The 27403-nt window shown below is 44.7% G+C and overlaps 1 protein-coding gene and 1 long non-coding RNA gene across 2 annotated transcripts in view; one reads left to right on the top strand and one right to left on the bottom strand.

Annotated features, from left to right (window-relative positions):
- Window positions 1-707: 707 nt before the first annotated feature.
- Window positions 708-14694, bottom strand: LOC112064846 (uncharacterized). The gene is made up of 3 exons (XR_002891703.3): window positions 14188-14694; window positions 8793-8900; window positions 708-794 (listed from the first exon to the last, which is right to left on the bottom strand). It is a non-coding gene; the product is annotated as an uncharacterized lncRNA (long non-coding RNA).
- Window positions 14695-19759: 5065 nt separating this feature from the next.
- MEFV (MEFV innate immunity regulator, pyrin) overlaps window positions 19760-27403 on the top strand; it is a 13960-nt gene continuing 6316 nt past the window's right edge. The window contains 4 exon segments of the mRNA XM_028499444.2: window positions 19760-20203; window positions 22673-23296; window positions 25446-25828; window positions 26263-26358. Of these exon segments, the coding sequence (XP_028355245.1) occupies window positions 19927-20203; window positions 22673-23296; window positions 25446-25828; window positions 26263-26358 (1380 nt within the window). The 5' untranslated portion in view covers window positions 19760-19926.

Here is a 27403-nt window from a genome sequence, read left to right as displayed (position 1 = left end):
GTAGGAACGAGACGCTATTATCATCCCCCTGTTACAGAGTGTCAGTTAAGTCACTTGCCCAGGATCACTTTAGTCTGTCGCTAAAGCCATGATGGTAAAGGGTGATGTGGGGACGGAGAGGGTCAACTTTCAATGACGGGGTGTTAAGAGTCCTGAGTACTGTGTTTTGTTTTTTTGTTTCACTTGTCTACTCAAAAAAAGAAATGCACAACGTGAGAGTTGTGAGTTAAGTTTTATTTGGGTCAAAATGAGGACTGAAGCCCAGAAGACAGCGTACCAGATAGCTCTGAGAAACTGCTCCAAAGAGTCAGGGGGGAAGGTCAGTATGTAAATGATTTTGGTGAAGGGGGAGTACATGCAATCAAGCACATAGTTTTTACAGAAGGTTTCTGCTAGTCTCGTGTAGGTTACTGCTAGTCACCATGAAGGATTTTAGTGCTTTTCTAGATATGAGGAGATACAAGAATTGGGCTCATAAAATTGGCTCCTGAAAATATCTAACTATCTGAAGACCTGTTCTGCCAGTTTTTCCCAGAGCACAGAGTACCTCATTTCAGCTCTCCACCCTGAACTCCTTTCAAGGGGTGTTGAAAGTCAGCAGCTGCAGCAGCACGATTTAATCTTTGTAGAGGTAGATGGCAAGTGCCAATGGAAAATGCCAATTTGTAGTTGACACCCTCCAGAGAAAAGGTCCACCAGCTGTTGTGGCAAATTCAGACCCAGAGGCCTCACCCCACACAGGCTGCTGCGGTTCCATTTCAGAAAGCCTTGTTGAGACGTGTGACCTCAGAGTCCTGTAAGACCATTTTTTTCATGTTTTAGATCTTCATATTTCAGGAGAAAATAGATTCTAACCTAATAACCACCTCTCTGGCATTTACTATGTCATCTCAGATCAGTTATTCAATCTCACTAAGCCTCAAACCTCAGTTCTTTCACCTGTTTTGAGGGGATAATACTATACCCACCTTATAACACTGGGTGAGGATTAACCGGTCTAACATATGTAGGATGCTTAGAATCATACCTGGCATTTAGTATGAACTCAATATTAGCTGTTACTAATGCACAGCAAATTCCTGAAGGCTTACCCTATCTCACAGAAAAGCCACTCGGATTATTATTGCAGGATGTGGGGCATGGGAATGTTTGCAAAACTACACATACCTTGAGATGGTAAGAATGAAGGATAAACCAATTTGCTATCTAAGTTCCTTTTGATTTTATGTTATTAACAGGTACTTAAAGCTAGATAGACTTTCAGAGTTATTCAGAATTACTGATAGTATTCCTTCATTTCTTTGAGGCCTATCTATATTCAGGCAGAGAAAATAACTTTTACAAATGGTATTTTATAGTCAAATACCAATTTGACTGGGAGTGGTGTTACAGGCCAGCAGAACTATAGGGGTTTATTTGGGGCAGGAGTTCTTAACCTAGGGTCTAGAAATTCTAGAGCAGCAGTTCTAAGTACAATAGAACTTACTGTGATGGTGGCTACTGAGCACTTAAAATGCAGCTAGTGTTGCTAAGACCCACTAGGTAGTGGCTACCATCAACACAGTTCTAGAGGGTCACATGGGTGGATCTGGAGATTTTGTAAACCTTTTGATATTGTACACAAAACTGGATGTGTACATGTATTTTCTAGGAAGTGGATCCATGGCTTTCATTAAGTTCTCTAAATGATGAAAAAGATTAAACCCACTACTTTAAGACTGGGTGAAATGTAAGTTAATGCAAGTAAGTATGCCCTCTGGTAGCCACTGTTGATTTCACATTCTTATACAGTTGACCCTTGAACAATGCAGTGGGGGTTTGGGGCGCTAACCCTCTGCACATTGGAAAATTCATCTGTAACTTTACAGTTGGCCTTCCATATCTGTGGTTCTGCATCCACGGATTCAACCACCAGTGGGTTGTGTAGTACTGTAATATGTATTTATTGAAAAATTTCCATGTGTAAGTGGACTCACGCAGTTCAAACCCATGTTGTACAAGTCAACTGTATTTTCTTGTCCTTAGCTATCGGTGGCTCCCTATTATGTAGAAGAAAAAACAATTTTGAATTTCAGATTAAAAAAACCCTACTACTGGGCTTCCCTGGTGGCGCAGCGGTTGCGCGTCCGCCTGCCGATGCAGGGGAACTGGGTTCGCGCCCCGGTCTGGGAGGATCCCACATGCCGCGGAGTGGCTGGGCCCGTGAGCCATGGCCGCTGAGCCTGCGCGTCCGGAGCCTGTGCTCCGCAACGGGCGAGGCCACAGCAGAGGGAGGCCCGCATACCACAAAAAAAAAAAAAAAAAACCCTACTACTCCTGGTCTTAGTTCTCTTGGGTACTAAATTCTGTCTCTAGAGCTACTTTCAGTCCTTACCTGAGTCTTATAGATTCCCTTGCACTCAAGGGGCGGGGTGTAGCTGTCTGTGCCTGGTTTTCAAAATGACATTTGATGAAATCTGCAGCGTTAAGAATTTCACATCTGTGCTCTTTGGCGTAGGAGCAAATAAGCAGCTCCTGTCATTCTGAAATGCTTTTCCTGACTCTCATCTTAGGATATCCTGGCCTCCAGGTTTCTGCCACCCTAAGACTTTGCTATTTGCCACTCTCCCCAGTTTTGGTTTCTTCCCACTGTACTTGACTACAGTTTTCCTGTGATCTATGGCTTCAGGTTTGCTTTTACCTGTAACACATTACTCTTTGATCCCACAGTTAGCTTTGAAATCCAAACATAAACAAAACAGTGACTTTAAGCGGCATTTCATTTGAAACATTTTCTTTTTTAAACAATTTTTTTAAAGGAATGAACTGTTTTTTAAAAAATTTATTATTTATTTATTTATTATCTTAGTTATGGCATGTGGGATCTTTAGCTGTGGCATGCATGCAGGATCTAGTTCCCCAACCAGGGATCGAACCCTGGCCCCCTGCACTGGGAGCGCAGAGTCTTACCCACTGGACTACCAGGGAAGTCCCGAAAGACATTTTTTTTAAAATTGATCTGAAATATATTGCCCTTTCTCCATGAAAATATAAGGCATTTTGATAAAATGTTCTGGAATTTAGATTATCCTTCAGATTAACGTTAAACTAACTTGCTAATGTTGTTCGGTAACGTTAACATTTAAACATTTTCCTCTATTTGGATCTTAAATCACTATTTATCAACTCACATTTTACTGCAGAACAGTAAAGTTTGTTAGATGTGAGGAAGGAGAGGAAGGGACACAGAAAAAGGGTACAAACCATAACTGCTCTCAGTGAGAAAAGGAGTGGTAGGACATGGTAGGAAATAGAGCTGGAGAAAATTTTACTAGTTGTCCTTAGATTGCCAGAAACACTGTTAGATAGTTGTTTTGGTTAATTTCAAGATAATCCACTTCTAGACTTCAGCTGAAACATATAAAGACATTTTTTGCTGGTCACCAACCAACCCAGTTCAGATACCAATTTTTATTTGAAAATCTCTTAACTGAAAATAATCCAGGACATAGTTCCAAAACTCCCACTTTTACCTCTCTCTCTTTTCTTGGGACTCAATAAGAGAATGTTTCTCAGCCTTAAAAGAGTCAGAATTTTAGTAAAATTACTTTACAGTTTAGTCCTAAGTTAGATAATTCTATTATCAAAATATTCAAAAGATAATATAAAGATAATTTAGTTTATTGACTTTAACACAGAATTCACTGCTCTTCCATAGACTGGAGGACGATGGCCTTAATTAACCACAAAAGGAGCCTTCTCCTCATTTTAGTTTTGTCCTAATGTTGAAAAACTGCCTGACAGAAGTTCCAGGTGAAATAATCCTAACTGAAAACAGAACTAGATATAGAGAGGCTGTCTGCCCCAGAAATCAGTCTGAATTCAGAAAAACCAGTGGTGACCCAAACTAACATGCCTCCTGTCATGGCCAAGATATCCAGTACCAAAGCTGGCCTGAGCTTCCCTGTGGAGCACAGAGAAGAGTCACGGGTGAAGAAATTGCAGGATTGCAAAGAAATCCTTCCAAAGAAATGAAACAATGATTTGACTTCAAGATAGTTGGGTTTTCAAGGAAAGAAAATTTCAGTCTTAATTGGAGCAAAAAGCTTTGGGATCTACTTAAGAGTTTCTATCATCCCATGACTGGTTTAGCACAACTCTTTCCCCCACTCTCTTTCTCCGTGGAATAGTGTGACATGTTCAACTTCTGTTTCTTCTCTCAGATTTTGAGATCAGGAGAGAAAATGAAGACGTTTCTTCAAAGCAGAAAAAAAACCTTGAACTCTGCATCCCTTCGTTGTTACTTTAGAGGGGGATGTTTCCCATGGTTCTATTTTACCAAAAAAAAAAAAAAAAAAGACTAAAAACATTTAGAAAGTCAGAGGAAATGTTTGAATATTAACATTACCAAAAAATATTAGGAAGTTAGTTTGGTTAACGTTAATCCAAAGGAAAGTCAGTGCTAAATCCCCAGACTTAGCAGAGCTTATAGATCATCATAACCGCTCTATAGAGAGAGAACCCTAAGAGCTCCAACGTGGAAGAACCTCTCGGCATTAGACCTACTGAGCACCAGAGGACTCATTCAGGAGAGGAGCCTCACAAATGCCCTGGCTGTGAGAGAAGCTTTCTTCATTCAGACCTTTATAGATACCGACGTCTCCACAAAGGAGAGAGACCCCATGAATGCACCATACTTTATGAAAAGCAATCTGACAGTGTGTTTTAAGAATCTTAAAATATTTCTCCTCTTTTATCAATCAGTTTCACATCTGAGAAACAATTCTGAAGGGAAAAAACAAAATAAAACAGAATTGCAACAATAAAAATAAAGTCCATGGGCCTCCCTGTTGGCGCAGTGGATATGAATCTGCCTGCCAATGCAGGGGACACAGGTTCGATCCCTGGTCCGGGAAGATCCCACATGCCGCGGAGCAACTAAGCCCGTGCGCCACAACTACCGAGCCTGCGCTCTAGAGCCTGCGAGCCACAACTACTGAAGCCCGAGTGCCTAGATCCTGTGCTCTGCAACAAGAGAAGCCACCGCAATGAGAAGCCCGCGCAACACAATGAAGAGTAGCCCCCGCTCGCCGCAACTAGAGAAAGCCCACGCGCAGCAACGAAGACCCAACGCAGCCAAAAATATAAATAAACAAGTAAAAGTCTTTACACAAACATCCACCCACACAGACAGAACCTCCAATGGTGCCTCACTGCCCTGATAATAAAGCACAGATTCCTCAACAAGGCTGCAAAAACCTTCATGGTGCAGGCCCTGAATTGTGGCAACAAGCACTGCAGTTGACTCCTGCCCCCTCCCCAAGTCAGAATTACTTTCTTTTGGGCTCCCTCAGTGCTTTGTTTAGAGATCATTTTTAGCACTTAACACAGTTCTTCTTAGCTGGGAGGATTAACTGCAATCATACTATGACCTGTGTCCTCCCCTGCCCTTCCAATATACATACATCAACATCACACACATGACTAGAGTTTTACAAGATCGAGAAAAGCAGTAATTCATTTCTTTATCCCTTAAAGTACCCTGTACATACTAAACATTAATAAATGTTTGTAGCTTTGAATTAAGAGATGTAAAATAGCTCTTGGAAACTAAGAACATGGAACATTGCATAGATATGCCTTATAACTTTTGAGCATTTTGAAAAGATAAGGGCAAAAAACAGTGCCCACCTCATAAGTACTATAAAGGTTAATGAAATATATTTAAATGCAGGCTCTAAACAAAATAAACTTTCAATAAATATCAATATATTTTATTTCTAGTCTTTGTTGTTTAATGGTAAAAGTGTTTAAGGCTATGAGTTTTCCAGTAAGTGCAGCTTTAGGTACATCCCATAATTTCTATCTAAAATATTCTCCTTATTGATGATTTCAAAAGTTTGTCATTACAGTTTTCATATTTCCTTCCTTCCTTCCTTCCTTCCCTCCCTCCCTCCCTCCCTCCCTCCCTCCTTCCTTTCTTTCTTTCCCCATGCAGCTTGTGGGATCTTAGTTCCCCAACCACTGGACTGCCAAGGAATTCCCATCATTGCAGTTTTTATTATTTCCTCTTTAAGCCAAGAGTTGGTCAGCTGGTCAAGCTGGTCAAGAGAGTTTTCCTCTAAAAAAAATTTTTTTTTACCGCATTGATTAGAAAATGAGATTCATTCTATTTCTTTTTCTCTTCTTTTTTTTTTTTTTTGCATTATGTGGGCCTCTCACTGTTGTGGCCTCTCCCGTTGCGGAGCACAGGCTCCAGACGCGCAGGCTCCACGGCATGTGGGATCTTCCCGGACCGGGGCACGAACCCGTGTCCCCTGCATCGGCAGGCGGGCCCCCAACCACTGCGCCACCAGGGAAGCCCTCTATTTCTTCTTTGAAAAGTTCATTTTGGCTTTCCTGCGGACTTATATTTAATAAAGTGTGTTAATTATCCCCTAAAGCCCTAGAAAACAAGGGTTCTATCTATAGGACAAAATCTAGAATAGTCTTGGACCTCTCAAGTATTTTTATATCTTTGGAAGCATCTTTGGTGCTGTGTGAAGGGGAAGTGAGATGGAGGAGTTTAAGTTGCTTCCCAATTCTGCCTTCTGTTTTTTTGTTTTGTTTTGTTTTTTAGCTTCCTCTTCCCTTGCTAAGGGGTTTTAAAAACAAACAACAAACAAAAAACTACTGTATGGATCTTTTTTTTTTTTGGATGGGCCATGTGGCTTATGGGATCTTAGTTCCCTGACCTGGGATCAAACCCAGGCCCTCAGCAGTGAAAGCATAGAGTCCTAACCACTGGACCACTAGGGAACTCCCTGTATGGATTTTATATAGCAATTGTTAATCACTGCCTAACTATTAAAGCTGGCAGTAAAAATAGGATACTAAAGGACCTAGGAGAGGCTCATCCCCTTCTCTAGCTGAGACAGTCCTCCTTAAGATGCCATGTTTTTTGTCTCTTGAAAGCAGAGAAATCCTGCAGAGGCCACTTTAAGATTTTTTTTCAATTGTGACTTTCCAGAATCTGCAGTAATTCTTTCACAGTGTATTGAGGATGTTTTATCGGCTAAAATCAAGGAAGTCAAGAAATAGACTGGTGAATCCACCTCCAAGGGGCTCACAGTATGGTAGGGAGTGAGATACAGTACACTTTGTCCTGCTTACCTAGTCATTTTCACATTCCCAAAAAAACATCCTAAGGGCCCTCCAGGAAACTTCATGATCTTTAATTCTTTTTTTTAAATATTTATTTACTTATTTGGCTGTGCTGGGTCTTAGTTGCAGCATGCAGGATCTAGTTCCCTGACCAGGGATCGAACCCAGGCCCCCTGCACTGGGAGCACAGAGCCTTAGCCACTGGACCATCAGGGAAGTCCCCCATGATCTTTAATTCTGAAATGAGTACCCACTGTGAAATCCTCTCACATTTCTAGCCTAGTGATTTGGGCAGAATAATCTCAGAAACACCCAAAGCTCAGACTTAAGCCTCCAGGCTTGGCTCCCAGCTTCCTCTCAAGTCCCCTGTAAAGATGTAGAATGGGGTGGGAAGGGAAGCTCAGCTATTGGCCTCTCCTTAGCACTTATAATCAGTTTACTCAGCCCCTAAATCTGGGCATTTTAACAACTGGAATGAGGGAAATTCTCCCCAGAATGATACAGGTTAGCATCCGTCCTGTCTTTTCCAGTTGTCAAGACCTCCCAGAGGTCTAGCAAAGCCTATCTCCACATTTTTAAGGCTCCTAAAAAATTAAAATATTATTAAAATTGTGATATATTTTACGTATTTGCATTTAGCATCTTTAACACTCAACACAAGAATACGACTTGGGTGTTCTGCTGGAGATAACTTCAAAAATCTAAAATTTGAGGCCCTGGGACTTCCCTGGAGGTCCAGTGGTTAAGAATCCACGTTTCCAATGCAAAGGGCACAGGTTTGATCCCTGGTAGGGGAACTAAAATCCCACATGCTGCGAGGCCAAGAAAAAATAAATTAAAACTTGAGGCCTTTCATAAAGGTGAGACCATACCAAATGGCCCCAGGAGAGGCCTATCCATCCCTATTTTGCATTTTATATTAACTGGGGCTTCTCCTAAGGGGGAGGGAGAGTGAAGGGCAGCAGCAAAGAACTAGCGGCCCTCACCTTGGTCTGGAGTGGGGCATACTTCCATTGCCCTAACTCCCCAGAAATACAGTTCATCCTGGACAGGGTGGCACTCCTCCTCTAAGATGTTCCTCTCAGGGTCCTCCAAATGCTAGAGAGCCCCCAACAATGACCAAGGCAAGGTGGTAAAAGGCCTTGCAGCTTCCATCTTGTTGGCTAGGAGAACTCGCTCTAGAAGGCCATGAAAGACATCTGACTACCCTGCCAGCAATACAAATAGATGGTCCAGAGATGCGTTGTTTCTTATAAAATAGAAATAACAAAGTCAAGCAAATAGACACCATAACATTAATTATGACTGTGGTTACATAGGTATTTATGTTCTATGTATTTGAACTAGTTCATTAAAAATATATCTGTCTCCAAGGAAAGAGGCATAATGGCAAGATTAGCAAGGTTATCCCAGGCAATCTCGCTGTTGGTTTGAAGCAGGGCTTGCACTCCAGCCTCAAGAAAAACTCTCTTCCAGAAAGGAGAGGAAGAAAGTTGTAGGTTCTGCTAAGGCGAAGGTGCAGGAGAACACAAGGGGCAGGAAGGGACCTGGGGCCTTGGCCCTGACAGGTCTTCCTGTTGGTTCTGCATGCTCTGAGATGCTGGGAGTATGCCTTGAACCTTTGCATTTTTATTTTCAAGACCTTGCTGGCAGAAAAATGAGCCACTAACCTGAGTCTTCTTCCCAAAGGCTCCACTCTGTGTTCTTCTCCCAGAAACTCAGGGTTTGCCAAAATCCCTGGGGGTCTATCAGGCAACTCCAATGGGGTAGAGCTTCCCCTGGAACGTAAATAGGCAGCTTGTAGGATTTATGTTATTCCCCAAAGTGCTGTTTTCTGTCCTTAGAGACATTTTTTTCAACAAGGTCCGTAAGCAAAGGACTTACAGGGTAAAAATCAGACGAGCACAGGCAGAACCTGCTCACAAGTTGTTTTATCCTTGCAGCTGGCTGTAGCAAGGTGGTGAAAGATGCCACCTCCTTAATTATAAAGTCAAAGGGGGGCTCCATGGGGAACAGGAGTCATCCCTGGAAAGGGAGGACCCAGCCTTTTACCATCAGTCAAGGCTTCTCAAGGCTTCCTGCAATTCCATGACCAGGTCCACACAGCCGATCCACTGCTTTGCCAACAATGATCACTGGCTGATGTGCTAAGGCGCTGCTTCTGGAAACTACTGGTACTGGAATAGTTATAATCTAGACCAGTGCTTCACAGCCATGTGCACATTGGAATCACCTGGGGAGCTTTAAAAAAAACCCTCTGATGCCTGGTGTGTCTTAAGTCTATTAGAGCTTCCAAAACAAAATTCCACATCCTTGGTAGCTTAGAAACAACAGAAATTTCCCACCATTCTGGAAGCTGGCAGTCCAAGATCAGGGTGCCAGTATGGTCAAGGGAGTGTCCTCTTCCAGGTTGCAGACTGCCAACCTCTGTGTCCTCAAATGGTGAAAGGGGTAGGGAGCTCTGTGGGGTCTCTTTTATAAGAGGATTAATCCCATTAATGAGGGCTCCACCCCCATGACCTCAGCAACTCCCAAAGGCCCCACCTCTTAATACCATCACATCAAGCATTAGGATTTCAGCATATGTATTTTGAAGAGACATAAACATTCAGACTATAGCACCTGGGTACCACCCCCTAGAGATTCTGATGTATTTGGCATCTGGACATCAGGATTCTTTACAGCTCCCCAGATGATTTAATGTGCAGCCAAAATTGAGAACCACTGATCTCGACATTAATTTGAAGAATTAATAGGAAACTTGGAAGGAAGCAATAGGCCTGGCAGAGGATTTCCAAAGAGGCTGTACATTTGTAATGACCGATGAAAGACATGTGAGAGGTGGGTGTGCTCTGTTTCAATGAAGGTTACTATAAATCATGGGTCAGGTTGAATTTCCTGTTAAGAGTCTAAGTGTAATAAGTTAAAAAATGGCTGCAACTTCATGATTACTTCTCCTATTGACAGGGGGTGTCAAATCCTCTTCCCCCGAATCTAGGCTGGCTATAGTGACTTGCTTAGGCAATAGAATGAACTGGAAGTAACTTTCTGGGACTTCATAAGAAGTCTTGAAGCTGCCATCTGGGGCCTCTTGGAATGCTAGCTCTGGGAACACCAGCCACCATCTAGAAAGTCTGGTTACCTTAAGACTGTCATGCTTCGAGGAAGCCCAAGCTATGGAGACATGGAGAGAAATGCCTAGTCATCTCCAGCTGTTCCAGCCATCCTAGCCCAGGCACCAGACACAGGAGTGAAGAAGCCATTTTCGACATTCCAGTCCCAGCAGACACAACAGGGAGAAGAACCCAAAATCACCTGCAGACAGCCAGTACTGATGCCTCAGACACACAACCCCAGTCGATTACAGCCATTCCAGTGATCCCCAGACATCTGAGTCACCCTAGCTGAAGCTCTGGTCATGGGGCAGACATAAGTTGTCCCTGCTGTGCCCTGATCAAAATCCCAACCACAAAATCATGAGCTATTATAATAAAAAGATTTTTACACTAAGTTTTGGTGTTATGCAGCAAAAGATAACCAGAACAACAGTAATACACGAATGGTCATGGTACAAGAATCAAAGAATAGAGATAGATACAAAGAAAACGAGGAAATTTTTCCATCACCCCCTCGCTTCACTTCTGCTACCTTTTTTATAGGTAACGGTTGTACATCCTACCAGTCTCCTTCTGATGTGTTTACATATGTATATGTGTTCATTATATGTATTTATCATGCTACATATATAATATTTTCCCAGACTTTTTTAACTTCACAGTGTGCCTCTGAAATCTCTGAATCAAGATGAATAGGCCTTTCTTACTCTTAACAGCTGCACAGTATGGCACAGTATGGGTGTAACATAATTACTCTTTCTTCTGTTGATGGACATTCAGGTTGTTTCCAATTCTTGCTTTAATGAACAATTCTGCAATGAACATCTTATAATGCAACTTTGTGTACATTCAATAATTTCTTTAGAATAGAATCCTCAAAATGGAATAACTGAAGCAAAGGGTATGTGCATTTTTCAAGTTTTTTTTTGGGGCGTGGTGGTAAAATATACATAACATAAATTTTACCATTTTAACTATTGTTCAGGGTACAATTCAGTGGCATTATGTGCATTCACATTGTTGTATAACCATAACCAACATCCATCTCCAGAACTTTTTCATCATCCCAAACTGAAACTCTACCCATTAATAACCCCCATTACCCTCTGCTCCCAGCCTCTGGTAATCACTATTCTATTTTCTGTCTCTATGAGTTCGACTATTCTAGGTACCTCACATAGGTGAAATCATGAAATATTTGTTTCTACTTTTAGCTTATTTCATTTAGCACGTTTTCAAGATTTATCCATGATGTAGCATGTAACACAATTTCCTTCTTTGTCAAGGCTGAATAAGTAAGTAGGTACATCACTCGTCCAGTGTCACACAGCTGCTTAACTGTAGGGACATTATTCTCACTCAGGCAGTCTGACCCCAGAGCCTGTGCTATGAAGGCATATAAAGCACTCACATGATACTTGGTATATATAAAGTGCTCAATATATGTTATAATTCATTGCAGTTCCAAAGCCATGACTTTTGGTGTTTTGATACCCCCACCCACCTCCACCATCACATCAGCCTTGGAAAATATTTTTCTGTGGTCTTTGATGTCCAATTTTAGCTTTGACTCACATAGTCATTTTCTCCTACTTCCTGCAGCATTAAGAATTGTTTCCAGCTGCTGGCTTTGGTGGAGGCTTGTACTTGTGGGTGGGGATGGCAGTGGGGTGGTGTCTACTGTGCTTCCAGCTGCAGCCCCAGAGACCATGTGCGAGGGCACCCTCTATAGGTTAGCAGGTGAAATGCCACCTGAGTTTTGATACTAATCTGTGCGTGAAGGAACTTGTCCAGATACCAAGGCTTTGCTGAGCAAATATCCTTTTAGTCATTTTAGCTTATTTCAACCATATTTTTAAAATGTAAGCTTCTGCTCTATATCTTCAGGGGAGTTAAGGCATGAGCCCTTATGCTCTTGTTAAAGACTCTGTCTGCATTAATTTGTTGCCTGCAGTGTTGTATGTGTGTCTGTTTACTTTGGAGTTAGGTCTGTTCTGTGTTTCCTTCAGTATTGGCAAACCTCACATATTACTTGAAAACTTCACATATTTGTTTCTCTATGGACACAGACTTCTTTTTAAAAACCATTCGTAATCCTCTACATTCCAGTGAAAAATATTCCTGTTAATGAGATTTTTGGAAAGTTTTTACTATAAAAATAATGGGCAAAGCATGAAAGTCTTCCTCTAAGACTGAGTTTGGTATACTTTCTGTTTTGCCTTATTATTTTACACTGAAAATAAATTCACAGACTATGTTTCATGTGTCATAAAATGTTTAAATACTCATTGAAAACCACACAAATGTATAGAGGACACAGAGTAAAAAGCACAACCCCCACCTCCAATTCTACTCTCTAGAGGTTGCCACATTATTCCTTGAGTCTATCTTCAGATATTTAAATTAAAAAAATATTTTTCCCATTATTTACAAACATGGGATTATACTATCACAGTGTACGGTAAACGTGCTCTTCTCATTTAATAATATATATTGACCATCTTTGCACATTAACACATGGAAATCCACTGCACTGTTTTCAAGGGATGCAGCGCAGCACACAGGATGGATTCACCAAAACTTACTAAGCCGGTCCCCAGGTGATAGCCATTTAAATTATTTACAGTTTCTGGTAATTCCCTGTCAGTCCAGTGGTTAGGGCGCGTCGCTTTCACTGCCCAGCCAAGGTTCAATCCCTGGTGGGGGAACTAAGATCCCGCAAGCCAGGCAGCCAAAACAGAAAAAAAATTGTTTACAGTTTCAAACTAATTGGCAAGTGTGGCAGGCAGGGGAATGTTCCAGAAGAATGACAAGGATCTGAATGAGAAGGTGCCCTTCACACCACCATGCTGGTGAATTCAGTCTGGTTATGTTTACCTGAGGCTAGAAAGTAGTCTTGATGGGAAGGACTTAAACCAACAGAATGTTGGAACTAGAATTACAGCTAGACCATCTATTTGGGTGTTCCTTCTTTTTCTTTTTCTCCTGCAGTAGATTTAGATCAAAGGAAATCTTTCTTGAAGGTGAAATATGTAAAACAGTTAAAAAGCAGGGGCTGGACTTCCCTGGTGGCACAGTGGTTAAGAACCTGCCTGCCAATGCCAGGGCACACGTGTTCCACCCCTGGTCTGGGAAGATTCCACATGCCACGGAGCAACTAAGCCTGTGCGCAACAACTACTGAGCCTGCGCTCTAGAGCCTACGAGCCACAACTACTGAGCCTGCGTGCCACAACTACTGAAGCCCGTGCGCCTAGAGCCCATGCTCCGCAACGAAGAGAAGCCACCGCAGTGAGAAGTGTGCGCACCGCAACGAAGAGTAGACCCCGCTCCATGCAACTAGAGAAAGCCCGCGTGCAGCAACGAAGACTGAAGGCAGCCAAAAATAAATAAATAAATAAATTTAAAAATAAAATAAAAAGCAGGGGCTGCTCTAGCTGACGTGGGCGGGGGGTTGGAGGGAGGAGTGTCTGTCGAAAGACCCCTGCTAGATTTCTCCAGGTGGACTTGAGAAAGTCCATGAACCCCCTGAAATGATACACGAAACTGTAGAACTGTAGATGCATTTGCTTTTTTCTGGACACACACACACGCACACACACACACAAGAAAAACAAACAAAAGGGAATTCCCTGGCGGTCCAGTGGTTGGGACTCTGGCTTTCACTGCCGGGTTGGGCTCAGTCCCTAGTAGGGGAACTAAGATACCGCAAGATGCGTGGCGCTGCCAAAACACAAACAAAACCCCCCAAAACAAAAACACTACCCTTATGGTCCATAAACATATCACTAGATTTTTCAAAAAGAATCATGATACAGAGTAGTTTAAGAACCTGCACTCTAGGGTTCCTAGGGGTAGCGTTTGAAAACCGAGAAGACGGTAGTGCTGGTGTTGGGTTCAATGATCCATTTCACAGCTCTTACCAGGACTGGAAATTACCGTTTACCCACCTCACTCCTCCCCAGGAGATAAGCTCCTTGTGGCCGGGATACTGCCTGCCGTGACCACCCTCGCCGCTGCTGACACAGTAAGAGGTCCACAGTAGGCACTCGGTAAATATTCGCCGTAAAACAGGAATGATCTACAGGCTTATCAGGGGTGGAAGACTGGGGATCTACGGCCCCAGTGCAGCCCCGTGGCGCTGAATCCCGCGAGCCGAGGTCTTCACGTGCCGCGCTGACTCCACTTCCCAGCGCTGTGTCCGGGATACCAGCAGCTTCGGCCGCTCCTCCTCAGCGCCTGGAGTGCGGCCGCTCTGGCGGGAAGCAGCTATAGGCCATTGCGGTTGCCAATCTTATCAACGGCGACTCAGCCCGTCACCCCCTAGTAAACGTAAGTGCCGGAGGGCCCGCCCACCCGCCCTCCGATTGGCTCTTCATACTCCCGGAGCCTCCTGGGAGATGTAGTTCAGAGAGTCATCGCACAAATGCCGACGCCGCGGGTACAGACCCCGGGGTGAGTCGCGCGCCTCGGACTTTTCCCTCCCTCCGCAGGCCCCGCGGGGTCCCGGCAGGGATGGTGTGCCGGGCGGGTCTCCACCCCAGCGCCTTCCCGCCCGTCGTTGCCCTGCGCAGACACTTCCTGTTTATCCTGGGGCCGTTCTTCCCGCAGACAAACCGCTCCTGCCCCAAGCGCGGTGTTTGGGCAGAAGGGGTCCTGGAGGTGATGGCAGTGCGGGGCAGGGATCTCCTCCTGTCCACCTCCGTAGACACCGCCCACGACGTACCAGGCGCTGGACACCAAAGAATGAAGCTGGCACTTCTCCCACGGTGCCAGGCGCGCTGCCAGTCATTATGTCATTGAATTCCAGAAACGACCCGTTTGACAGACAGGAAAACAAGTTCAGAGAGGTCAAGTAATTTGCCCAGGTCACACAGGTCCTAGATCTTGGATTCCCATATCTCCTCACCACTCCGGGCAGCTTCCAAACTCATAAACAGTTTCAATGCAAGGTGGTGAACAGGAATGACCGGAGCACCAGGCAAGAGGGGTCAGCTCTGCCAGGGGTGGGAGGTGGGAGTTGGGAGCGGGGGCAGGATTATGTAAAACGAACCTCAAAGGGTGCGGGGGAAGGGAAAACAGTTGCCTTTGGCTGTCAGGGACTGTATGCTCAAGGCGAGCCTCTTAATAGGGTCCATATAAACACTGGTAGAACAAAAAAATATTTTTTTCAAGTTTTTAAATTGTAAAATGTTGGGACTTACCTGGTGGTCCATGGTTAAGACCCCGCTTCCACTGCAGGGGGTACAGGTTCCATCCCTGGTCAGGGAAACTAAGATCCCAGATCCCGCATGCCATGCGGACAGGACAAAAGAAAAAAAAGTTTGGATACGTAGGAAAATTTAAAGAGTAAAATGAACACCCACTTACTCTCCATCTAGATTTAACAATCAGAATAATGTGTACTGCACTTTATAACTTATAAACACTCTTGCATTGCACTTTATAAACACTCTTGCTTAAGGTTACCATAGTGCAAACAAAGCTCTCATTTGGTAAGCCGATTGGAGACCTATTCTGACACCACTACTGCATCACCTGTGACAGGTCAAAGCCACCCACCGCAACCTACTTTGAGAAGCTGGCTTCCTCTCCCTGCTTTCCCATTCTGCTCAGGGGGTCGGAGGTTGTCCCGGAATTTGGTTCACCCTCAGAGACCACAGTTACAGTATGTTTCTCAGAGGGAAGTTCATTGCCTGGAAATTCACTTTGAACTTGAATGGTTAGCCTCTCAAAGTCTCAGATTTCTCCCTTAAAATTCAATATACTGGTGGGTGAGGGAGAGTTTGGGTCACAGTGGGATCCATTATTTTCAGTTCCAGGTTAACACAGGAACTCTTCCACGATCTTCTCAACAGGTCTTTCCATTCTCTTAATAAGAGATATGTATTATATTCAAATACAGTAAACCTCCTTTATCATGATGGTTGCGAGGACAGGACTGAAATCAGCTTTGAAGCTAAGCTAATTATAAAATACTTTTTAAAAACTATCTTTTTTATTATAAAATACATATTGATTTTAAAATCCCAAAATGATACAAAAATGAATGTGGTAGAAAGTGATACCCCTGATGACCAGGAATGGAGAAAAGATCCGGGTGTCTGAGCTGTGCATCACTTAGGAGGAGCGCAAAAGTTGGGCCCGTTGCAGCAGTTGCATTGGTTTTAGATTTGTCATGTCCCCAAATAAAGGCACAGAGGTACAGGACTGATACCTGCTTTGAAGGTTACAGAGGTATAGTCACAGAGGTACAAGAAAGAAGAGTTCATCAACAATCCATTTTACTTGTTAAATCAAACATTTAAAATGCATCCCAAGGACTATAATCCTATTTTCACATTTCTTCATTTTAAATCACTGGAACCTCAAAAAATGGAAGCTTTGTGAACCTCTCTTGACCTAGAAAGGCCTCAGTGGCAACAAAACACTGCCTTTCAAGAAGTCCCTGCTTCAGAATTGCCCCTGTTGCAAAAAGTGTCACTGAAATTGCAAAATATCCTGCTGTAGACTGGAAAGCCCCACTTCCTACCAGATTCTGTCGTAGCTGCCTTAGTCTTAGCTTAGGAGTTTCCTGGCCAGACAAGACGGCGTCAGAGATCCCAGGAACACAAAGGATGCTTTGTGGCATTGCACGATTTCATCATTTCTGTCTCAGCAGTGGGAGACTGCCTTCCGGAATCTTGTACAGGTCCTGGTCCCAGAGAAACCCCAGTTAAAACCCTTATGGCCCAACCTGAGAATTTCACACATCTGACATTTGCACCATAAAGGTGCATTTGGGTTCATTCATTTTTAAGGGAAGTTGTTGGGTTTGGGTATTATTTTCTCACCAGGATCCAGAAAACTGGATGCTGTCAGCTGTTAAACCCCAAACACTGAATACTCTGTAAGATATAAAGCCCATGGGCCAATCGGACAATAAAATAAATTCAACCAACCAGAACTCATGGAAGCCTTGATCCCAGGTTGGTCATACAGAGGGGCTGTTTGTTCAGCCAGGCATCAGAATGCTGTCACTGACCTGTGGGGAATGGTCAGCATGGCCCATTTTGAGCCTCGTTGGTCGCTGAAAAGGTGACATCTACGGTTAGTGATGAATAGTAAAATAACAAAGTACCATCATGCAGGGAGACAATACTGCAAAGTGGTTAATAGAGTGAGTTTGAACCCTGGCTCTGGGCAAGTCTCTAAGCCACTAATCCCGGCTGTAAATGGAGATGATGAATCCTGCACTGAAGGGATACTGCAGAGATTTTAGGGAATAATGGATATAAAGCACAGAGTTTAAAAAAAAAAAGCACAGAGTAAGCATCGTTGAAGGGTAATTGTATTACCAACAAAACATCTGTAAGCCAAACATTTCATGAGGAAGACACAAAGTTTAAACCAGGATATGCAAATGATGCCAACTAAGTGATAGAAATACCACCATTTTGCAACCACCACTCTAGCAACTGATTTAGGAAAGGATCATCAATGAAGGCTAACATCATGGGGTGAAAGATTGTGAGGAGCGAGACCTTTCCACACACCGAGGTTCCATATTAATTACAAAGAAAAAAATGGCCTTTTACAATGGAGAGATCTCAAGGAGGCGTGGATGGACCCTCAGTCTAATAATGAGGAAACAATCACACAAATCTACACTGAGGGACACTGTGCTTGGAATGGATTTTTCAAAAACATTGTCTTTTTTTTTTTTTTTTAAATAAGAGGGCTTGACGAAGCAAGCCTCCAGGTCTGAGACCTCACCCACTGTCCCCACTTTATTTTTTATATTTATTTATTTTTGGCCGCGTTGGGTCTTCGTTGCTGCGCGCGCGCTTTCTCTAGTTGCAGCGAGCAGGGGGCTACTCTTCGTCGAGGTGCGCGGGCTTCTCTTGCTATGGAGTACGGGGCTCTAGGCGCCCGGGCTTCAGTAGTTGTGGCTCAAGGGCTCTAGCGCAAGGGCTTAGTTGCTCCGCGGTATGTGGGATTTTCCCGGGCCAGGGCTCGAACCCGTGTCCCCTGCATTGGCAGGAGGATTCTTAACCACTGCGCCACCAGGGAAGCCCTCAAAAACATTAATGTCTTGAAAGAATTCTAAAAGGTGAGGGGAATGTGAAAGTGTTCTAGATAAAAGGAGACTACAGAGATATGGCAACTAAAGGCAATGCAGGATCTCTGGATCCTGGATTGGGACCAAAAAAAAGCTATCAAAGACATTATCAGGACAATTGGGGAATTTGATTATGGAAAGCTTGTAGTATTGTAACAACATTAAATTTCCTGAGTGTGATAATACTACTGTGATTATTTAAAATAATATCCTTGGGAATTCCCTGGCGGTCCAGTGGTTAGGACTCGGCGCTTTCACTGCAGAGGGCCCAGGTTCAATTCCTGGTTGGGAAATTAAGATCTGACAAGCTGCGTGGGGGCAGCCAAAAATAAATAAATAAATAAAATTTAAATAAATAAATAATAAAATAATATCCTTGTATCCTCATTCTTACTATTTAGGATAGCTAGGGTATTTGAAGTGATATCTGTTTTCAATTTATTATGAAATGCTTCAAAAAAACAAAAAAGTGTGTGCATGTGTGAGAGAGAATCACCAAACATGAAATGTAAACGGCTGCTGAACCTAGGTAAAGGGTATATAAGTGTTCATTGTACTATGTTCTCAAATTTTCTGTGGATTTGAAATTTTTTGAACCAAAAAGTTGAGGATAAAAATCAATGTAGCAGAAAGACACAGCCGTTAACGGAGGAAGCAGTCAGCTCCCCCCATACAAACTCCATTAGCTTTGGAGCCACCGCTGGGGCCCCATACTGGGCTGCAAGCCCTAAGAACGCCTATGCCTTTTTCACCCTTGTTTCTCCAGCATCCTGGTCTAGAACATGTGTTCAGTACACGTGCATGCATGACACCCTCCCTCCGGAGTCTGCTCCCAGGAAGCCACGGCAGAGTTAGCGCTGGGACAAATAAATCAGGATGGTGGTCCCAGGCGTCGCGTTTCGAGGCCTTCGTGTTGCTGGAAGAACCAGACAACTGGAACTACGTCAACAGGGGCGACCCCAGGGCTTGTCTCCTGGAGATGCCCTTCTTGGGCAGGGAGGGGCAGAGCTGGCAGGGCTGTATTTGCTACTCCCCATCCCCCTGTCATTGGCTCCAGAGGGTCAATAAAACCCCAAGAGTCTGGAGGAGAGCAGTTGGCCAGAGGGGCTGACCCTCATCATGGCTCTCTCCAGCATGGGACCACGGGCTCTGTTCCCCCACCTCCCACCCCCGTATCCTGGGAGGGGAGAGGGAAGCATCTGACTGCCTGCCCAAAGATCCAGAATCTGGAATCCAATCCCAGACCCTTCCTCAAAGACTTATCCACCACTCCACAGTCCAGCCCAAGTCAGTGAGAGCTGGGGTGCTGACGACCACGTGTCTGACAAGGCATTGAGTCCTCCCAGCTGGAAAAGCCTCTGAATCTGTAAGAAAGAGAACACAAACCAACAATGACACACTCACAGCCTTAGTCTCAATGACACACTCACAGCCTTAGTCTCAGTTTCCACCAAAACACAGAGCATTTCCTGTGCCTTTTCCGTTATTTCACAAGCTGCTTCTTAGTCTCCCTCTGAGCTCCAGGACAGACAGCTGTTTCTCCCCTCAAAAGCCAGACAGTTGCCTCCAGCCTCTCCTGGTCAACGCCATGGCCAAGACCCGTAGTGACCATCTGCTGTACTCCCTGGAAGAGCTGGTGCCCTATGACTTCGAGAAGTTCAAGTTCAAGCTGCAGAACACCAGCCTGGAGAAGGAGCACTCCCGGATTCCCCGGGGCCAACTCCAGACAGCCAAGCCAGTGAAGCTGGCCACTCTGCTGGTCACCCACTACGGGGAGGAGGACGCTGTGTGGCTGACCCTGCAGGTCCTGAGGGCCATCAACCAGCACCTTCTGGCAGAGGAGCTCAACAGGGCAATTGGCCCAGGTAAGCGGCCCCACACGCCCTCCTCTCCCACTGCGACTGCTGGCTGTTTGCAGAGTGGGGTGGAAGGTGCAAGAGGGACCAGTTCAGACCAGTGCGTCCTGACCTGGGGGTTAGGAGTCCGAGGTCTGCAACAACCCCGGTGACTTCAGCCAAGCAAGTCCTTTCCCCCTCTCTGGTCTTGGAAGCCGGAGTAAAGCTAAGGCTCTCAATGGCTTTTTTAAAAAAAACCCAGAAGCATGAGGTTCTGACTATGGGGCAGGATCAGGAAAGGCAGGATCTGGATGCCTGTTGCTAGAGAATTCCTCACTTCATTTGTCATTAACACTTACCTACAGATGAGTATCTTTGGGTAAGCAAGAAACTAACCACTCCTGTCAACAGGGTTGATGGGTAACCTCATTGTTATCCACCTCATTTCAGTTTTGAGTTCTTCTCTAACACATGTTACAAAGATATTTTAAAATTCTAAAAGGACTTTCTCCTTCCTTTTCTTTTCCTTCCTTTCCTGTCTTTCTCTCCTTCCTTCTCTCTCTCCCTCTTCCTTTCTTCCTTCCTTTTATCTTATCTTTCTTTCCTTTTTTCCTTCCTTATCTTTCTTCTGCTACTCTTTTGCCATAACTTTCTGATTTTATTACATTGTGATCAAAGACTGTGGCCTATTTGATTTCTGCTTTTTTTTTTTTTTTTTTTTTTTTTTTTGCGGTACACGGGCCTCTCACTGTTGTGGCCTCTCCCGTTGCGGAGCACAGGCTCCGGACGCGCAGGCTCAGCGGCCATGGCTCACGGGCCCAGCCGCTCCGCGGCATGTGGGATCTTCCCAGACCGGCGCACAAACCCGTGCCCCCTGCATCGGCAGGCGGGCTCTCAACCACTGCGCCACCAGGGAAGCCCTGATTTCTGCTTTTAAAGACTTTTTCTTGGAGATTTGGGGTGGAGGGGCTAATCTGTGGTCAGTTTAAAAAACTATTTTTCGATGTTTGAATTTTTCTTCTATTTCTAGTCTTTAAGAATACATTAGGAATGCTTTCCATGTGCTTCTATGAGGTAGAAGAGTTTACATAACATAAAAATTCTCTGCTCTTTGAAAGAGTGATAAAGCTAAACTGTAATCTGAGTCTGGTGTAATCTGATGAGTAGAATTTTAAAATTAATTTTTTGTATTTTAAAATCTGGTTATTCATCTCTTCATGGTTTCTTACCAGTTCTTGAGCCAGTTTTCATAACATATTTTTCCTAGAAAGCCAATAGCAAAGTGTTTTAAGCAACTTTAATTTTAATAAGGGCTTTTCAAACCAAAAATTAAGGTGCTAATTATAGGTTATTTTCATTTCTTTATTAAAGTAGTGCTTTTCAAATTGTATCCCAGGAAGACATTTCAGGGATTCTTTAGAATGTTAGCAAATACTTGATTCAAATTTTATTAATTGTTTAACTTACAAAACTAACAAATTCATATTAAAATGAGTCATTAACAAAATTTTAAAATATTGGAGGCCATCAGGGTGACAGTTCATGCATGAACTCCTTTTTATGGAGACCTTGGAATTCAGCCCTTCCTGTCATTTCTGTTTAAACATTGTTCTGAAATTTCCAGGCAAGCTGTCTTTAAAAAAAAAAAGACCATTTACACTTATCTGTGTGAGTTAGGATTTTCTTCACTTCATGAAACCAAAGGGGGAAAAAAAACCCAAAATAAATTAGTTTCTGAAGTTTTTTTTTTTTTAATGTTCGGGGTAGGAGTTTATTAATTTATTTATTTTTGCTGTGTTGGGTCTTCATTTCTGTGCGAGGGCTTTCTCTAGTTGTGGCACGCGGGGTCCACTCTTCATCGCGGTGCGCGGGCCTCTCACTATCGCGGCCTCTCTTGTTGCGGAGCACAGGCTCCAGATGCGCAGGCTCAGTAGTTGTGGCTCACGGGCCTAGTTGCTCCGCGGCATGTGGGATCCTCCCAGACCAGGGCTCGAACCCGTGTTCCCTGCATTAGCAGGCAGATTCTCAACCACTGCCCAGACCAGGGCTCGAACCCGTGTTCCCTGCATTAGCAGGCAGATTCTCAACCACTGCGCCACCAGGGAAGCCCATAGTTTCTGAAGTTTTAACTGTCCTTCATGACCCCGATTTCAATTTTTTGTGCCGATCTTTATTGACTGATAAGTGAGTTTTGTAGATCTGTAAATCGCACACAAATGTATACCCATAAACTAGGGTTTTCACTTATATATTAAGAATTCTATGTAAGACCTTATATTGGAAACAAGTTTTTCTGCCTAAAAAGTTTGAAAAGCACTATTTCAGAAATAAGATAGCAGATAATTAGTATGTTCTTATTTAATGGTAAATGACTGCTGTTGTCTAGAATGTCCTGAACTTCTCTAATTTCCAAAGGGATTCTGTATTCTCTCCCTTCCCCCAAACCTTGAACCTGAGCACCGGAAATTTTCATGCCTTTTCATCTCACTGTCTTTTCAGGGTGTCAGGTAAAAGAAAGTGACACAGACAGTTCAGCAATGTCTGGTTCCTCTGGGGAGAATAAGCCCAAGAGTCTGAAGATACCAGATGGCCTGGAAGGTGACAAGCAGCGACAAAGTGGTGATGGGGCTGGCTGCCCACCATCCATCCAGCCCGAGGCTGGAAGGGGGACCCAGAAGAAGCCTCTGGGCAAACGGAGAGATCAGAAAGCCTCTGAGGGCCTGGATGTGCAGGGCAAGCCAGGGGCCAGGAACACAACTCTGTCTTCCAAGAGAAGCCCCTTTCCCAGCAAGCCACAGGAGGAGAAGGGGAGCAATGTGGGGGTCAGGCTGCGCAGGAACGCCAGCTCTGCAGGAAGGCTCCAAGGACTTTCCAGTGGGTCGTTTGCTGGGTCCCTGGGAAGGAGAGAATTTAAGATATCTGAAGCATATTTACCTTCAGGAAAGAAGCGACCCAAAAGTCTTGAATTTACCATTTCTCCAGGAGAGACAGGACCTCTCAACCCAGAAACTCTTCTGCTTCAAGAGAAAATGAGAAGTGAGAATCCAGGCTCAGCAGCCACTCTGAACACAGGGGCTACTGTGGCTGCAGAGAAAGGCTCCAGGAATCCAGAACACGCCATGACTCTGGAGGGGGGAGCACTCAGGAATACACTTTCCAGTGTATCGTTGGCTGGAAAGAAGATCTGGGAGCATCCAGTGTCCACAGTACCTACAGAGAAGAGTGGAACTGAGGCTCCAAAGACCTCTAAGACCTTGGAGGAGGTGGTAGGTGGTGTGCTCCATGATCCTTCAAATCCAGAAGTCCCTCCATCTTCAGGTAAGAAAGGACCTCAGAATCCAGAAGACCTGGCATCCTTAGGAATGATGACCTTTGCAGGTTTCCCCCTGCAAACCTGCTTTTATGCCCACTGTATTCATTTCACTGGATCCCTGGGTCCCCCTTGAGGTTCTCCACCCTCTGAGAATCTGATGTAGGCTCTGAATCCTGAAAAATGCGTATCTGCACATTTTCATAAAATGTTGCATACATTTCAGTTAGCTAGTTCTTAGACACTCTGAAGTCCTTTAGAATTCCCAAGGGCTTCATGGACCCCAGGTTGAACATCTGAGTAAGACTGGGTACAAATATCACCTTCTCACAATACCTCATGGCAGTATGTCATGGGGCTGCAATTCTGCTATTCACCTCTCTCTGGGCAGGGAGGGAGCTGTTGGCTAAAGTCCTAGGTCTCTTTTACTAAAGAGGCAGAAATTAGGATGGTGATGGGTTGTGAATGACAGAAACGCCAAAATAACATAACTGAAACAAGACAGACGTTTGTTCCTCTTTCACATAAATGACACACAGGTGGTCCAGGACAAATGTGGTACCCCATGGTCAGGAACCCAAGCTCCTGCTGCTTTTCTGCTCTATGGAGTTTGCTCTCAAGGTCGTGGTCTCAGATGGTGGCATCCTCATTCCAGGCAGCAGGATGGAGAGACAAAGGAGAATAGTATCACTTAGGGAACGTTTTCGGAAGTTTCTAGATGCCGCTCATGATGCCTCCATTTACTTTCTCTTGGCCAGAATGTACAGGCACGTCGTGGGTTTGGTTCCAGACCACTGCAATAAAGCGAATATTGCAGTAAAGCAAGTCACATGAATTTTCTGGTTTCCCGGTGCATATGTTTATACTATGCTATCATCTATATTAAGTGTGCAACAGCATTATGTCTAAAAAAAAGTACCTACCTTAATTTAAATATACTTTATTGCAAAAAAAAACTTTATTGCTAAAAAATGTTCACCATCATCTGACAACACAGGGTTGCCACAAACCTTCATTTTGTTAAAAATGAAGAGTCTGTGAAGGGCAATAAAGTGAAGTGCAATGAAGTGAGGTGTGTCTGGAGTCTAACTGCACATCTAACTGCAAGGGAGGCTAAGAAATGTAGGTTTTTTTGGGGGGGTGGCGGGGAGCAGCCATATGGACAGCAATCAATGCTATCACAAGGGAAGGAGGGGAAAACGGTCACTGGGGAGCTCGCAGTCTCACTTGCAGATGTGATATGAATTCCTGGGACCCTGCGAGAGGAGGAGGCAGGAGAGGACTCGTGGATTGAGTGCGTTTCTATTCCTCCTGTATCTCCTATCATTTCTGCTTTATGAAGCTGTGCTATGGTCTTGGGGCAGAGCTGGTCATAGCTGTAGGTCATCATGGTGGGCTATACCCTTCAGCCTTGTAAAGTCCCCTTCTTTACTTTCACTTCATGCTTCCTGAATCTGGATGTGAGCAGTGGCCCATTAATTCCTTCATTCAACATGCACTTCCCAAATGCTCACCACATGCCAGGGATTCTGCTAGGGGCTGGGGGTCTGGCAATGAGCGAGTCACCATCCCTTGGGAGCTCTACTCAAATTATGAGCAGTCTAGGTGCTGGTTAAGTGGCAAACACCAGTCAGAATGTCTTACTGTCTTTATATCACCTGTATCAGTGTAAGTGCAGGAGGAAGGCATAGAATTTGTAGCAAAAGGCCTTTCTTTAGGATAAATGCCCAAGAATTCCAATCCTCAGGACTGGTATGAGATCTAGCCCTTAGCCCTCAGTTCCAGTGGCTCCTTTGCTACCTCGCTGGAGGGAAGTCAGGGAAGGACAAGCTAGGGAGAGGCCTCAGTCTAACCGAGAATGTACGTATCCCAGGCACGGACTCTCGCTAAGCTGTGATTTGCAGCATTCCTTGGTAACATCTTGGGTTTGTCACTCATGAGATTTTTCCACTGCTGTGTCCCCAGGGAGGCTGCAGGACAAGGCTACGTGTCCCCTTTGCCGTGCCCAGGAAGGAGACCCGGTTGGTGGCAGCTGCGTGCATGTTTCCTGCAGCTGCTCCGTTGCTTCTAGGGATCCTGAGGCCTCACGCGGCCACTCATCCAGCTGCCCTCGGTGCCAGGACTTGCTCCTGGGGAAGAGCCATGGAAGCCTTGAGTGGCAGGAGGGCCTGCAGATGGCCAGCCGGAGCCCCAAGTCCCTGCCACAGTGTGAGCGTCACATGAAGCAGGTCCAGCTGCTCTTCTGCGAGGACCATGGGGAACCCATCTGCCTCATCTGTGGGCTGAGTCAGGAGCACCGAGGCCACCGGGTTCGCCCCATCGAGGAGGCCGCCCTGGAATACAAGGTAGGGCTTCCTGCATTGGGGTCCTTCTCTGCTGGGCACTTGAACACATTGGGGCTTGCTTCATTTCCCCCAAAACCCTGGGAGTTGGTGCATTGGCCAGCATCTTTGGGCTCTAAATGGCAAACACAATACAAAGCAAGCCAGCAAAGAGGGATTTACTGGTTGATGTAGCTCAGAGGTCTATGGTACTCTAGCTTCAGGTATGGCTGAATCCATATGCTCACAAGAGGTCATTAGAAATCTTTCTCACTGCCTCTTGGCTCTGCTTCCTTTGGTGTGATGGATTCATTCTTCCTCTTTCCTGGGTACCTCTCCCTGTGCTCTTGGCTGCCTCACCCTCACCTTTGTTCCCTGAAGCAAGTTTTCCCATCTAGAGTTGGCACCAAGATGGCAGGAGCCAAGTTCAAGCTTTGACAAGTGCTCTTTTTTTCCAGGAACAAATTCAGAAGCAGCTGGAGCATCTGAAGGAGTTGAGAAAATCTGGAGAGGAGCAGAGATCTCAGGGGGATAAGAAGACAGCAAACTCCCTGGTAAGGCTAGGGTGGTCTGTGGCCAGTCTTTGCCTGGATTCACCCCTGCAGAAGGAGGGAGGGAACCGAGAGTGAGCAGGGGTCCCTGAGGTCCTATACTGGTTCACAGGGAAGCAGAGCCAATCACATAGTTAGAATCACCTGCTCTTGGGGGGCAGGGAATAACAGGTGTCGAAGGATGAGCTTGTCCCTGGGGAGGGAAACCACCTCCAGCAAGAAGTGGCATCTCCCAGGACCCTGTCATGCTTTCTTAGACTCACCGCAAAATCATTTAGAGAAACGAATGCCAATGGCTGTAGCTGAGGAGTGGGATTGAGGAAAGGGGAGGAGAGAGTTTTCAACTTTAAATACTCCTCTGTATTGTTTTTATAGTTGTTGTTGTGGTCTATTGTACTTTTTTTTTCTTTTTTACAAAAACCATGTTGATTTTTAAAATTCAAATGCTTAAAGTAGACATTTTCTTTAAAACTGTGGTTTTGCAACACCACAGATTTCAATAAGTACAACTTAGTGACCTTCCTGTTAAGCTGTTGTCCAGACTCGGATGCGTTAAGTTGCTCCTGTTTTCCCTGCATGCAAAGGAGCCTACCCCCAGAGCCTTGATTTGTCTGGTGCATTTCTGTTGGTTGGATCCTGTCTCCCACTCTGAGTTCCAAACTTCTTCAGAGACCCACCACACTGCAGTGGGAAACAGGCAAAGATAACAAAGGGCAGAATGGGAGGAGGGTGGCATTGGTCCAAGTGTCTGACTTTTGGGAAACTCCTGAGTTGTAGTAAAATGAAAACCCTTTCCTATAATCCAAGGTGGCTTGGAACTTGTGGACGGAGCAGAGGTCAGGGGTGCCCCCCCAAGGAGGGTGAGGCAGGAGCCTGGGCTGCTCAGGGAAACCCAGGGAGACAAGAGGGTTCAGCCTTCCCTTAAGATACAGTGACATGGGCTCTGTGGAAAGGAGATGCTGTTTTCAGGCCTTCGCCTTCTCCTCCTTTTTTTTTTTTTTTTTTTTTTTTGCGATACACGGGCCTCTCACTGTTGTGGCCTCTCCGG

Source organism: Physeter macrocephalus, chromosome 14 (genome assembly GCF_002837175.3).
Source record: "Physeter macrocephalus isolate SW-GA chromosome 14, ASM283717v5, whole genome shotgun sequence".
In the NCBI taxonomy this organism is placed as follows: Eukaryota; Metazoa; Chordata; class Mammalia; order Artiodactyla; family Physeteridae; genus Physeter; species Physeter macrocephalus.
The sequence above is the reverse complement of the archived record's forward strand: the minus strand, read 5'-3'. Positions and strand labels throughout refer to the sequence as shown.